The following is a 14788-nucleotide window of genomic DNA, read 5'->3' as shown; positions in this document are numbered from 1 at the left end:
TTCCCCATTTCCAGAGTTTCTCTTCACAAGGGGGAAAACATCCTTTGCTGTAACATTTGATTAGCAAATACAATGGTACCTTGGTTCTCAAACTTAATCCGTTCCGGAAGTCCGTTCCAAAACCAAAGCATTCCAAAACCATAGAAAGTAAAAAAAAACTTTCTGGAATTAATCCATTCCAGACTTTTAAAAACAACCCCTAAAACAGCAATTTAACATGAATTTTACTATCTAACGAGACCATTGAGCCATAAAATGAAAGCAATAATCAATGTACTGTACTGTAAAATAAATAAGACAGTATTGTAGAGGATAAAAAATAAAATTATTTTTTTTCTTACCTGCACTGATAATAAGGTCTTTGTTTGGATGGGGGGGGGCTTTTATCCATATCCGTTGTCACACAATCAATCAATCAATCAATCAGTAGCTGAACTGGGTTCCACACAGTCACAAAAACAAATTAATCGAAAAAGCCTCAAAGACAAAAACACAAATTAAATAGCAAAAACAAAAGCGCCAAACTTAATCAGTTCCGGAAGTCCATTTGACTTCCAAAATGTTCAAAAACCAAGGTACAGCTTCTGTTTAGTGCAGACGCCCCAGAAACAATGGCCACATAGGATGTTCGGCGTCCCAAAAAATGTTCGAAAACCGGAATACTTGCTTCTGGGTTTTTGGAGTTTGAGAACCAAAGCGTTTGAAAACCAAGGCGTTTGAGAACTGTAAAACTTTGAACTTTCTTGTATTTTCTTTTTTGGTCTGGTTGTTTATCCTGGTATCCTTGCATTCCCCCCCTTTTTTGTTGCAAATAAAAGATCCCCTGCTGTACAGTCTCTGTCCTCATCAGCTTTGGCACGCACAGCAAGGCTGTTGTTGAAAGTTCGCTATCCGGTTCCACCACTACCGCCAAACCGGGTTGTAACAGTGTGTCTGAGCTTTCTTACTTAAATTACACAGCATTCTTCTTAATTGGGCAGGACTGACCTTTCGGGAACTGGCAAGTGAAGCGTGTCAAGGTATGGTCTAAGTACTTTTTGTAGTCCTTCCCATTCATAATACTCCCAAACCAGTTTTGATAATGAATAATTATTTCACCAACCATTTACATTTTAACTACGGTAATTCATAGATCAAGCTATTACATTCGCATATCCAGCTGCTCTTTGGAGATACCAAAGGATAAAATATGCAGTGATCAAAAGCTGTCCATTTCAACTGTACTTGGAAGTCAGTTCCCTGGAACATAGTTGGCTCAGTAAATAGTAAATAGGCTCAGGTTGCACAGCTTAAGGTAATTCATTGAACCCGTTAAAGGTTTCAGCCACATTTGAATGTATTTTTCTGTTATATTTCCCCAAAAAACCTTTTTTAAAAAATAAATAAATAAATCTATTTCTATTATTGGATCAGCTTTGACAGGTGTTAAAAGAATTACTCTGGATCAGGGGTAGGCAACCTAAGGCCCATGGGCTGGATGCGGCCCAACTACCTTCTCAATCCGGCCCACAGACAGTCCAGGAATCAGCATGTTTTTACATGAGTAGAAAATGTCCTTTTATTTAAAATGCATCTCTGGGTTATTTGTGAGGCCTACCTGGTGTTTTTGCATGAGTAGAATGTGTGCTTTTATTTAAAAATGCATCTCTGGGTTATTTGTGGGGCAAAGGAATTTGTTCATTTCCCCCCCAAAATATAGTCCGGCCCACCACATGGTCTGAGGGACGGTGGACCAGCTGAAAAAGGTTGCTGACCCCTGCTCCGGATACTCAGGGATGGGATGGCACCGAAGAAGAAATTGCATAGGTCCTGTTTTTCCCCTAACAGTCCCAATATTGTTTTCTGCTAATTTAAAACAAGTTTGTTGGTTTTTTAAAAACAACAACAAGAACAAGAACACTTAATTCTGAGACCCCACTATTATAACAACTATGTAAACTGGACCCACACTTTAAAATCCCGGGGATGGGGGGGGGGCGAATTCCACCCCTGAATTGATGTTTCCTAAATAAAATGAATCCATGCTTTCCAGTTCCTCCGAACTCTTCATAATTCAGCTTCTCCTATGTTGCTGTCTCTCTCTCTCCCCAACCCCCACTTTACTGACCTGCTGTTTTGTAATTATTTAATGCACCGGATTTTAACTTGGCTGTTTTAATGTTTGGATTGGCTCTGGAAAATCACTGAAGCGGAGGATAGAAATATTTGGATGGAGCTGAATTAAATAATAGGGTCAGCTTCCCCTCTCTGATCTTCCCACCCTAGCCAAAAAATTAAAAATGTATGTAACCGCGGCCCCTTTAAGCCCCACGAGCTGACTTTTGGCCCTGGGGCAAGTGGACGGCCATTCATCTGTATCCAAAGGAGAAGGGGGCGGAGAGAGACATGCGGCCCGCGGGCCGTGCCTTCTCGCCTGCCCCTTGATCTGCCCGCGCCCAGTTACCCCCGCGGACGAGCGGCTGGTCAGCGCCAAGTTTCGTGGAGGGGGGGTCAGAAAAGGGAGAGGAGATTAGATTCCTTGTTCCGGGAACGGAGGCATGTGTGATCTCAGCCTCCTGGAATCCGCGAGTCGCCTGCGATCCCGGGATAGGACGAGGGAGGCGCGGGAGGGGGTGGTGGAGGAAACCCGAGTCCTATAAGAAGCGCGCCGCCACGAAGGTGCAACAAGTGGAGGTGACCCGAGGCTGCAAAGGCGCTGCTGCAAGGATGGAGGTGCTTTCAGGTAGGGGAGAATTGCCAGAAAACTTGGGAAATGGTGTTGGGGGGTGTGTAGAGATAAATCGGTGGATGTCGCCCTGTAAATCCCTTCTCCCACCCCCACAAAAAAGGAGAATGGCTTGATCGAGTTCTTGCTCTGGAAGTTTGCAAAGCGATAGAAGTCAAAGTTCCCAGGCAGCGATGGGGGAAGAGATGCAGAGAGCTGCCCCCCTTAAAAGCAGCTCCGTTTGGAGATGTTATGGAAAGATCATTGTCATATAAAACTTTTATCTGCCGATCGGGCTGGTGTTTGTCTATATGCCCTGATAAGTTGGCAAAAAGGAGCTATTTTTTTCTTTAAAAATGTTTAGGGGTACTCTCATTTTGACTCAAGAAAATCACCATGTTATAGATCAGGTCGGGGAAAATAAATACAGTAAATGGACAAAAGTACAAAGATTCACGAAATATTTAGGGGTATGCGTACCCCTGCATTCCCCCCCTCCGAGAAAAAAGCACTGGCGAAAAGGAAATGGGGAATCACGAGTTGGGACGAGGGAAGCAATCATGTTGGAGCTCCTAGGAGCAGGAGTGGGTAGGAAAAATTGACTGTCCCCTCCTGATTTTTTTTAATTGCCTGGAGGTTTGTTATTGTTATTATAACCTAACTTCAGCTATCCTCTTGTGAAGCAAGCTTTTTCCTTGTTTATAAAGGCAGGTCTTCTGTGCCTTTTAACAGCTGTTTAACGGGCAGGGGTTCAACTAGTAAATCTACTACCTGTCTCACAGGTCTTAAATGTGGAAGAAACCTGCCTGAAAAGCACCCCCCCAAAAAAAAATCTAATGCAATTAATAATTCTGTGACTTTTTGTGTAATAAAAATAATAATCAAATGGTAGTTCTGCCTTGGCTTCAATTGAATTACCAGGCTGGTAAGAGAAAGGAAGCTTTTATCAGGGAGAATCATCAAGGCCAACTTTTGTTTGAACTTGCACAGTGTACACAAGTTCAAACATCTTGGCATCTGCGTGAATGAGTCTGGATGCTATGAATAAGACAAGTCTTTGGTTCAAAATTTCCCATTAGCAGGGCAATGCTCTACAGAAGAAGCTGGTGGAAAATTAACTCAGGGTAAAGGACGCCAAATCCAAACTCTGTTCTGGAACGGGGCTACTGCTGGCTTAGCCGGCAGAAGGAGTACAAATCATTAAATGGTGTTTTTGCTGACTTAATTTATGCCAGGTTCACAAGTCAAAACTCTGAGCTGGCTGGGTTTAGGATCTGGCCTAAGTTCTCTTTTGGGTCCTGCCCGTGCCACACCCCTGGAGGACCCCCTTTCCAGGGCTTACCCCGGCCGCAACGCCACTGGATGCTAACCCCACTCAACTCAGTGGAGCAGAACCCAGCCAGTTGAGCCCACCAACTTAAGCCCTGAAAAGGGGAGGGGGGGAGGTTCTGCGGTGGGACTTAGGCTGGATCCTAACATGATTTCACTTGGTCATGTGAACTAGCCGGTAAGTTATACTGTACCACAAAGAGGGTGGTGTTAACTCGAACACTATTTTAAAGGCTTGTTTCCCCCTCTGCCAGGTTTAGGCTGAGTGGCTGCATTCAGTTGACCAAATTCCCAAGTTGTGCAGACATGTCCTTGGGTGTTCATTATGGGGAAGAAGCTCATAAAACATGGTTAAGTAATACTTCAGATGTGTCAACTGTCAAAAGGCAGGTTTTTCCATACCAGGTGGTAAAGGTTTAAGCTGATTCCACTCTCCCTTTCTAATCTTTCCTGTCCGAGCCAGAATTGTAAAACCTGAGCAATTTCCTTTTCTCCTTCCCTGCCTTCCTTGAGAGCAATGAGTGAGAGATAAATCTTTGCACATATCTCCCGCTTCAGTACCTGAGGCCAAAGTTAAACATTCACTCAGGAAATTTCTCTTCTTCTTGGGGGACTGCTATGCCTGGCCTTGGAGTGCCAGTGTGTGCTTTGCACTTAAGATGGCTGGATGCTATTCTTGGCATTTCCCCCTTGAAGGATTGCAGCTGCGGATGGCGAAGATCTCTCTTGACTTCCAAGATTGCATACAGGCCATGCTACATGTCAAACACCTGACTAAAGAGTCCTGAGAACGGTAGTTTAAGGGTGCTGGGTGCGAGGGTGGACTACAGTTCCCAGGATTCTTTGGTGCAAATAATGTGCTTTAAATGTTAGGTATGTGCACAGCCCCCAGTGCCATTTTGTCCTATTATATTTAGCAATAGCAGCCAACCAAATATCCCCAGGAAGCCCCTAAGGCTTAAGCACAGCAGGAAAGAATTCGCCCTCCCTGTTCTTTTGCACAAGCCTAGCATCTGATTACGGTATCTCTGAACACAAGAGGTTCCATTTAGTTCATGAGAGAAAGAGAGACATAGTAGAGGCTTATTTAAAAACCTTCAGCCTCTGCAACTCTCCTCACCGAGAAACATTTCATCTGTTTCTTGGATTTATATCCTCCTAGGAGTTCAAAGTTCTCCTAGTTCTCATCCTGCCTGTTTCATCCTCACAACAACCCTGTGAGGTAGCTTAGGCCGAGAGCGAGTAACTTGGCCCAAGATCACCCAGAATGGGGATTGGAACCTTGGTCTGCCAAGCCATAGTCCAAAGCTCTCTAACCACTACACCACACGAGCCCCAGGCCCCCAAACTCTCCATCCTTCTCTCATAGAGAAAATGCTTCAGCCTCTTAGACATCTTAGTTTCCTTTTTCTAACTTGGAAAACCAAGACCTGGGAAGTTGCTGCTTTGCTTAAGCACAGGCATGTTCAACAGGTAGATTGTGACCTACTGGTAGATCACTGAACATCTGTGGAAATCACTGGTAGATCACTGGCTCCCCCCAAAGAAGCTCAGCAACTTTGGCTCTCCTAAAAAAGCTCAACTTTGACCCGAACCCCCCAAAACATGGATGGCTTTCCTTCCTAAAAAAGCTCAACAGCCTCAACCTGAACCTCCCAAAGGGGGGTAGATCACTGCCAGTTTTTAACTATGTGAGTAGATCGCAGTCTCTTGGAAGTTGGCCACCCATGGCTTAAGGCAACAGGTAAAGGTAAAGGGACCCCTGACCATTAGGTCCAGTCTTGACCGACTCTGGGGTTGAGGCGCTCATCAGCTTCCAGGTCATGTGGCCAGCATGACAAAGCTGCTTCTGGCAAACCAGAGCAGCACACGGAAACGCCGTTTACCTTCCCGCTTGGAGTGGTACCTATTTATCTACTTGCACTTTGAGGTGCTTTTGAACTGCTAGGTTGGCAGGAGCTGGGACCAAGCAACGGGAGCTCATCCCGTCGTGGGGATTCGAACCGCTGACCTTCTGATCAGCAAGCCCTAGGCTCTGCGGTTTAACCCGCAGTGCCACCTGCGTCCCTGGTAGACCTGGGTAATTATTGCTCGGTGTATTTTTTCCCCCTTTTCAAAACTGGGGGAATCGCCTATCCTGTTGTTTCTTCATCCCTAGGTGTAACCTGAAACTAGCACCCAGGAAGAGCCTCATAACTAAGTCTGCTGCCTCTTCCTACGCTCAGACTTTATGGCTTCCCCCACATGGCTTAGCACCTAGCCTGATGAAGCTTGCACACTCTTTTGGGACCAGCCCAAAATGCCAGGAATTAAAATGCATTTTAAAATGTCAGGAAATAAAAGCTATCGCCCTCCTGTGGATTGCGATATGTCTTCTAGAAATTGGTTGTCTTGCATAAACCATCACACCCTCCTCTATTTCCACTGAGCCCCTCTGTGGGGTTCCCTGCAGTTCCTTCCCACACATAACTCCTGAGTTTGCCTCCCCTCCTGAGTTTGCCTCCCCACCTCTCAGCTTTTCCAAGATACGGTAGAAACACAGGGCACTACACAGGGCACTGCTTCGTTTATCTGACTTGGTATGTCTACTGTGATTGGCACCTGTCCTTCCCCCAGGTTTCAGGCAGGAGCTTTGGGGAGATACCAGGATTGAACCTTTGACCTTCTGCATGCAAAGCAGATGCTCTACCCACTGAGCTACTCTGCCCTTACCCAAGATGTCTGTGATTGCTGCATGAGAGGGTGGGGAGACCAAATTGCTTGGTTGAAGAAAATCTCCTTTGATTGAGGAAATTCTTAGAAGGATTAGAATGCTTCTGATGTGCTGATAATAATCTGTGCATACAAATTGTCTCAATGAGAAGGGTGGAGTGTATCTGATAAGGACAGGCAGGAAGCCTTTGAGCTGTCTGTGATGTGTGTTGATGAGTTGATACAGATGCTGTGGTTTTCCCACTCAGGGAAAAGTGATGTGGACTTTGCCTCTGGTAACCTGGGTTAGTAATCTGATATGGGAGTGCTATTTTTGTTTAAGTCTCGTGTGTGTGTGTGTGTGTGTGTGTGTGTGTGTGTGTGTGTGTGTGTACAGTAGTACTGTACTTAAAAATCCCTTTACATATGACCTGTCATATGCATTAAAGCACCCTTGCAAACTAGGTCAGCTAAAATGTTTCACCCTTAGGAAAAGGTAAAGGGACCCCTGGCAATTAAGTCCAGTCGCAAATGACTCTGGGGTTGCGGCGCTCATCTTGCTTTAAAGGCCGAGGGAGCCGGCGTTTGTCCGCTTCCGCAGACAGTTTTTCCGGGTCATGTGGCCAGCATGACTAAGCTGCTTCTGGCAGAACCAAAGCAGCGCACAGAAACACCGTTTACCTTCCCGCCGGAGCCGTACCTATTTATCTACTTACTTGCACTTTGTGCTGTCGAACTGCTAGGTTGGCAGAAGCTGGGACTGAACAACGGGAGCTCACCCCATTGCGGGGATTCGAACTGCCGACCTTTCAATCAGCAAGCCCAAGCAGCACAGTGGTTTAACCCACAGCACCACCCACGTCCCTTAGGTACAGACTCCAAAATACAAACTGCAGGTCCATTCATTCCATCAGCTGTGAAGACTGCTGGTGTGCCTAAGTGAAATGCAGTTTAATGGGAAAGCTCTTCACTCTTCAATATATTGTTACGTGTGGATCTAGAATTAGCCTCCACAGTCACTGTTAAAACCATGTTTGTGGAAGACAATAAACACCCCCCACACACACACACATCTCCAAGCAGTGTGAGATTCCCAGGTTTCCAGATGCTTGTTCATGTTTCTTTCAGAAATTATGCATGACAGAGAGACTGTGAAGTCTTTATGATATCTGGATTTATTGCACATATATTCAACCCGTGCCTACATGGAGGGATTACAGAGCATTCACATCCTGTGAGGGTCTGGCTTCCCCCTTAAGGGCGGCACTGGAGTCAAAGGATAGCAAAAAATCTGTCCTCTGTGCCTCTTAGTTCCAGCCTGTCATTCCCAGCCCCTCCTTCTCCTTCTTGCTTGCTTGCTCCTTCTTCCTCCCTTACCCCAGCCTCCATCATTCAAAGTTGAAACCCTTAACCTGGCTTTTGCCTCTGCCCGCAAGCACCCAACAAGAAAGGGCCCCACTCCCCTTTGCCTGGCAACCTTGCCCTCCTTGATGGGTTTCCTTGATGGGTCGTTTGTGGCTTTTGTCTCCTGCTAATGGCCCATCCAGCTAGCTCTGCATAACTAAATGCAGGGGTTTCTGTGTTTGGCAAAGTTTAATCGCACCTTGATTAATTTTTACTTTTACTAAATCCAGGAATTATGGGGGAGGATCTGGCATCCAGGAATTTAGGGGAATCTGCCCCCCCAATCCATAGCAATGTTTTAAAGGGGGGGTGCATGTTCTAGAAGTTTTGCTTGCACTTTCTTGACGTATAAATATGCTTGGCGTACTCAAGTTTTTAAAAACATTCTCTTTCTGATCTTTTAGAGGCAAACATAAAAGCCATGTATTTATGATTTTGTTGGATTTTGTTCTGTGGTTTTGAAAGCTGCCTTGAGAGCTTCCTAACCAAGGTGGCCCATAAATATTATTTAAGGCTGTTTTCAGTCCCATTCAACTCCTGCCTTTCCCAACAATTGAGTTATCCTGCTTGTTTGGGGGGGGGGGGAGTTCAGTAAGGAGAGTTGTAGTTTTTTGGATCCCAGCCAACTTCAGCCATTTCCAGTGGCAGGGAGTTGTGACTCTTAACCTTCCCCCCCCCCACACACACTGCCCTATCTGCCCTCTGCCAAAGTGATTTGGTATGTTAGGAATAGGAAGCCATTGTTAAGTGTGTTGGTCTCCCAAGACCTGGGAGACTATGTCCCCCCTCAGACATGAACCTCACTGGGTGGCCTTGGGCCAGTTGCTGTCTCTTAGCCTAACCTACCTCACAGGGTAGCATAAAGGGGGGTGGGGATCCTTGGAGGAAAATCGAGGTGTGTGTATGTATAGGTCGAGAGGTGTCTTTGCTAGAAAATCCCAAAGGTCCCTTGGGGGCACACTGCTTGTTGCATGGTTTTTGGGACCTTGCCTGTGTCTGCTGGGGGTTACACTCTGGGGGGAACCAGTCTGCCTCCTTCGTCTTTTCCAGCCCTTTCCCCTCACAAGCATCTGCAGGGCCCCCCTAGAGGTTTCATATGGGCTGTGAGCTTGCCCAACACACTTATCTTAACTTTCTGCTTGCTTCTTGTCTGCAGTGCCAAGCCACCTTTCGTCATCGCCACCATCTCGCTCCCAGCAAGAAATCGCACTCGGGATCAAAAATGCACACAACCTGGCTATCAACATGCAGGCTGGCACAAAACAGCTGCTAGCAGACTACGTGAGTCTTGAGAACCTGAGAGAGAAATGAACATATTATCAGAGGCTGGGAGTTTTGTGTGTGTGTGTGTGTTCGTGTTCGGCTAAGCACTGGTAGGTTAGGCTAAGGGGCAGTGGTCGGCCCCAGGTCACCCCATGAGCTTGTGTAAAAGTCCCTTTGAGATCCCTTATTGCAAAAATTTGGCTACAATAAAGCCAGCTACGCATGGAAAGACAGAAAGCCTTTCTCCTGAATCCCAGCGAGGATTTGAAACCTGATCTCCTGGGTCCTAGCCTCACACTCTAAACATGAGACAACACTAGCTTTGGATGCAATGCCTTCTGTGTAAAATGATACTGGTTTGCCTTAACTCTGAGCACAGGACGGGGGCTGGCGCAGGTGCGGACAGCCAAGCTGCAGTAACTTGGCCCGTGATCAGAGGCACGTTGCGTTTGAATTGTCTCCTCTTCCCCCATCCCCACCTCCTTAGATCATCTCCTGGTTTGCAATTTCCCTGTAGCTCAGCGAGTGACCTTGGCCTAGCCTCGAAATATCTCAGCCAAACAACAACGTTACAAAAGGGTGTTTGTGAAGACAAAATGCGATTGTCTCATCTGCCGGTACCACCCACTCTCAAGTTCCTTGGAGAAAGGGTGGGGTACAGAGTCCAGGAACCTGAAGGTCAAGGCTTAAGAGCTCTGACCGTCTTGTGTGTCTTTTCATTTCTCAGATGTCTATTCAGGACGAACCCTTCACAAATGCCAGTTTCAACCCTCCCATCGAGCCCTTCCCAGGCCTGCCGTCGCCATCCCTTCCCGCCAGCGCCTGGCTGGACCTTAGTGACGCCGAGCGGCTGCAGCAGAACGCCACAGCCTTCTCCAATTTGCCAGAGTTCCTGTCCGCCGTCAAAAGCCAACAGGAGGAGATCAACCCCGATGCCTGCGACCTGCACCACCAGCTCACGATTTCGGGCCTGCAGTGCCTTGGTCTGTCGAACCACCTTGCATCCATCATGGCCTCCATGGGCCTTGTACCTGCTCCGGCGACGCCGGCTGAGCCGCCGGGATTTGGCGGCTCCTTTTTCATGAAATTTTCCGGCTACCGCGTTTGCCGTCTCTACCGGGATTGGGTCCTCCGTTGCGAAAAGGACCTGGCCCTCCTGGCTGGCAGATACCCTGTCCCCTCGCTCTGAGGGGAAATTATGTGGTGTCAGATGTACCATCCCAGTTGGCTTCTGTTTTTGTGTTGGTGAGGGGAAGTTAGGAGAGTAGTCAACTTTTTCTCTCTACCTACGGAAAGGCTGAAGGAATGAAACGCCCTTCCCTTGTGAGGAATGCTTTTCTCATGTAGCTGCTTCTTCTTCTTCTTCTTTGGCGATCACTCGTATCCGAGTAAGATCATCTTCTGTAAACACAGTTTTAACAAAGTGACTGTGGAGGCCAATTCTGGATCCACATGTCCTTCCACAGTGGGGACATAGGTTTCCAGGCAGGAGTTGATCACGGTGTGGATTTGCCAAGCGTGCCTTCCTCTTAGCACGTTTCTCCCTTGCGTCCTGAGATCGAGTTTCTTCAAAGCCCATGACACCTTTGGTAAAGGCTGTTCTCCAACTGGAGCGCTTGCAGGAAAGGTTGAAGGAATGAAACGCCCTTCCCTTGTGAGGAATGCTTTTCTCATGTAGCTGCTTCTTCTTCTTCTTTGGCGATCACTCGTATCCGAGTAAGATCATCTTCTGTAAACACGGTTTTAACAAAGTGACTGTGGAGGCCAATTCTGGATCCACATGTCCTTCCACAGTGGGGACATAGGTTTCCAGGCAGGAGTTGATCACGGTGTGGATTTGCCAAGCGTGCCTTCCTCTTAGCACGTTTCTCCCTTGCGTCCTGAGATCGAGTTTCTTCAAAGCCCATGACACCTTTGGTAAAGGCTGTTCTCCAACTGGAGCGCTTGCAGGAAAGGTTGAAGGAATGAAACGCCCTTCCCTTGTGAGGAATGCTTTTCTCATGTAGCTGCTTCTTCTTCTTCTTCTTTGGCGATCACTCGTATCCGAGTAAGATCATCTTCTGTAAACACGGTTTTAACAAAGTGACTGTGGAGGCCAATTCTGGATCCACATGTCCTTCCACAGTGGGGACATAGGTTTCCAGGCAGGAGTTGATCACGGTGTGGATTTGCCAAGCGTGCCTTCCTCTTAGCACGTTTCTCCCTTGCGTCCTGAGATCGAGTTTCTTCAAAGCCCATGACACCTTTGGTAAAGGCTGTTCTCCAACTGGAGCGCTTGCAGGCCAGTGTTTCCCAGTTGTCAGTGTTTATACTACATTTTTTTAGATTTGCCTTGAGAGAGTCTTTAAACCTCTTTTGTTGACCACCAGCATTACGCTTTCCATTTTTAAGTTCGGAATAGAGTAGTTGCTTTGGAAGGCGATCATCAGGCATCCGCACAACACGGAAAGGCTGAGGGAATAAAACACCCTTCTCTTGTGAGGAATGCTTTTCTCATGTAGCAGCCCCAGCAAAGCAACACTGAATTGCCTCCATCTTGCCTATCTCTTTCATATTCTCATTCTCGCCCTTCTTGTCTTAAAAAAATAAATTAAAAATCCAGGATATGAAAGGAGAAAATGTTTGCAGAGTTGGCTGTCCCACCTGCCTGAATGCCTTTGCTCATTGTGAGAAGAGCGAGATGGAGCTTCCACCCCACAGCAGCCATTTTGTGAGAGCTACTTTGCCCTCTCAATGTGGAAGAGGTACTCAAGGGGAGCAGGGTATCTTGTTCCATTCCCCCCCCCCCTGTAACACCAATCACTAAGAAACATGATGCTCAAAGGCAGTGGAAAGCCAGTATAGCCTATACTGTATAGTGTCGAGGTCGAGGGGCCGAGGCTGCCATGTCCAGAGCGTGGGGCTTCCAGAGAGTCTTGTGCCTCTGAAGCCTTTCAAAGAAAACATTATAACTCCAGCCTGGCATGTGAGTCCCATGCGCAGAGGGGACCAAGGGCAAGAGAAGAACTGCCTTTTCTTGTCCTCTGTGTGGCGCATTTAGAAATTCAACAGGTAAAGAAAGCCTGTAGGCCCTGTAGATGGCCGACGGGAGAAGCATGAACCTACCACAAAGTTATTCCTGTCACAGTTGTTAAAGGTGCAGAGCGGAGGTGGGGAAAGGTGATTAAGATGGCGCCTTTATGCGCAAGGCTGTTTTGTGGCATTATTCCCGTTCAGTCTGAACCCCTTTCTACTGGGCAGTGAGACACATTGAGAGAGGCTGTATGGTATAGTGGTTAGAGTTCAAATCTCTTACTCTGGCATGAAGCTTACTTGGGCCACTCACTGTCTCTCACCCTAACCTACCTCACAGGGTTATTGTGAGGATGAAATGAGGAGGGGCAGAACCCCCGTCAGTGCTGAGTTAGTTCTCTCAAAAAATTGCCTTGAGGGAGGAACCATTACCTATTTCATGGTATCTTGTTAACCCTTAATAGCCCTTCTCACCCCACCCTTTCCTCCAGTTATGGGGAGGAAGAGGCCTCTTTCTGTGCAAACTCTGGTTTTGAGAAAGCTGTTCTCTTCAGGGTTTTTGTCCCTGCCTTAGAGACTTTAGTTTCTACTGTATGTGTTATTTTTATATTAATTATATATGCGGATATATATATACTGTATGTATATAGCTGCAGCCTAATTATGTGAATATTGTTAAATTAAACTATTTTTAGTAGGAAGCGCAGTCGTTGTGACTTTTCTCTGCGACAGTGGGGAATGGACCTCACGTAATAAACTTCTTTTAAAAATAATAATAATAATAATAATAATAATAATTTATTCATTTTCCATTAATAACAAAAAAGAAATAACATCATAACAAGACGAAAAAGAGAAAAATATAAAAAGAAAAAAGAAAAAATACACACACAAAAAGAAAAATCTCTTGATTTTAACCATTGCCATAAATCTTTAGACTTCCCCCATTCCCCCCCCCTCTTGGTTCCCTATTATTATCCTTAAAACAGTTTTCACATTATTTTCATACATCATGCATCCATTTACATATATTTATTTATTCAATTTCTACTCATTCCAAATCCTCACCTTAATTCAATTCTAACTTATTCACGTAATAAACTTCTGTCAGGTTTCTTTTATTTCCCGAACCTATGGAAGCAAGCATTCAAACGGTACTATATGAAAGGGTGGCCAAGGAAGGGCTCATGGCTACATGCATGCCCACAGGTGCCCCCCCTGTGGCCAACACCGTCCTCTTGTGATGCTGAAATTAGGCTTGAAAGAAGCATTTTATTGGAGTTAACAGGATAGGCCTGGGGGGGGGGGCGGGTGCTCTGTTGCAGAGTCTGGGTATGTGGCTTTCAAATGTGCCCCTAGGCCCAAAATGGGTTTGTTTCTGTCAAAGAGGCCTTCTTGGGCCTGCCAAGAGTGCCTTTCCCTCTCTGCCTAATAAACAGCCCTGTGCGTCGAGGGGCCGAGGCTGCCATGTCCAGAGCGTGGGGCTTCCAGAGAGTCTTGTGCCTCTGAAGCCTTTCAAAGAAAACATGATAGCTCCAGCCTGGCAAGTGAGTCCCATCCGCAGATGGGACCAAGGGCAAAAGAAGAACTGCACACACTGAGGTGATCTCTGCTGAAAAGTGCATTCAGCAGGTGCGACAATTAACTTCATGTGGGAAATCCCTCCATGTTCCATCATGATAGGCACTGTTGCTGCCACTGAGGCGCTGACTAAAAAAAGGCAGCGAGAAAACAGTCACGAGGCAGGCTGCGGGAGCAGCTCAGAAGAGGAGCGCCCCCAGCTTGCAGGCTGCAATTTTTGTCACAGTATTTTTTGTGGACTTGGCTGCCAAAGCAGGCAATGCGGCCCACGGGACGGACTGCCCTGGCCTAGAAGCTGACCCCCCGCTCATAAACACGCACACAGTAGTTCGCTGCTCTGCCCAGGGTCTTTTGCATCGACGCTTCTTCCTAAATACTGCACTGACTCAACAATTCCGACTTAGGTGGTGATGTACCAAATGAGCAGCCAGAACACTTCAGCATTTTTCAACAACTTTCTCCGCCGTTTAAGTGGAAGTGAAGTGAGCAATATTTCACTACCACGCGGCTGTGTTAGAGAGCTTTGGGCCCACTGTCAACTTCAGGGTCTAAATAAAACAAGTGCCAAAATACAGTGAAAACAGCTTCCAAAACTGCAGAAGTGTGTGCTGCCTATGTAGAAGACTGGCAGGGAACAGCTGTCTCTGTGTGTGGAGACATGCAGTTCTGAGCAAATACAGTATTTGGCAGGGAACAGAACTCATTTCAGCAATGCCTCTCTCTCTGTGTGTAGATAAAACCAGAAACTTGTGTATAAACGACTTCTGGCTCAGTAACTGACTCCACGTCATGCACGCATTATAA

At 46.6% G+C, this 14788-nt stretch overlaps 1 protein-coding gene across 1 annotated transcript; it reads left to right on the top strand.

Moving 5' to 3' along the window:
• The first annotated feature begins 2680 nt into the window (after window positions 1-2680).
• Window positions 2681-13104, top strand: LOC118095352 (cardiotrophin-1-like). Its single transcript, XM_035136554.3, has 3 exons — window positions 2681-2722; window positions 9285-9409; window positions 10119-13104. Exons 1-3 carry the CDS (start codon window positions 2707-2709, stop codon window positions 10578-10580), a joined length of 603 nt encoding a protein of 200 aa, XP_034992445.3. The 5' UTR covers window positions 2681-2706; the 3' UTR covers window positions 10581-13104.
• Window positions 13105-14788: the final 1684 nt, after the last annotated feature.

Source organism: Zootoca vivipara, chromosome 12 (assembly GCF_965207765.1).
Source record: "Zootoca vivipara chromosome 12, rZooViv2.hap1.1, whole genome shotgun sequence".
Classification (NCBI taxonomy): domain Eukaryota; kingdom Metazoa; phylum Chordata; class Lepidosauria; order Squamata; family Lacertidae; genus Zootoca; species Zootoca vivipara.
The sequence above is the reverse complement of the archived record's forward strand: the minus strand, read 5'-3'. Positions and strand labels throughout refer to the sequence as shown.

What these genes read in the sequence shown, in the direction of transcription:
- LOC118095352 (XM_035136554.3), top strand. An exon ending in AACAGCTGCTAGCAGACTAC is followed by an intron (nt 9,410 to 10,118) that starts GTGAGTCTTGAG and finishes TTCATTTCTCAG; the next exon opens with ATGTCTATTCAGGACGAACC.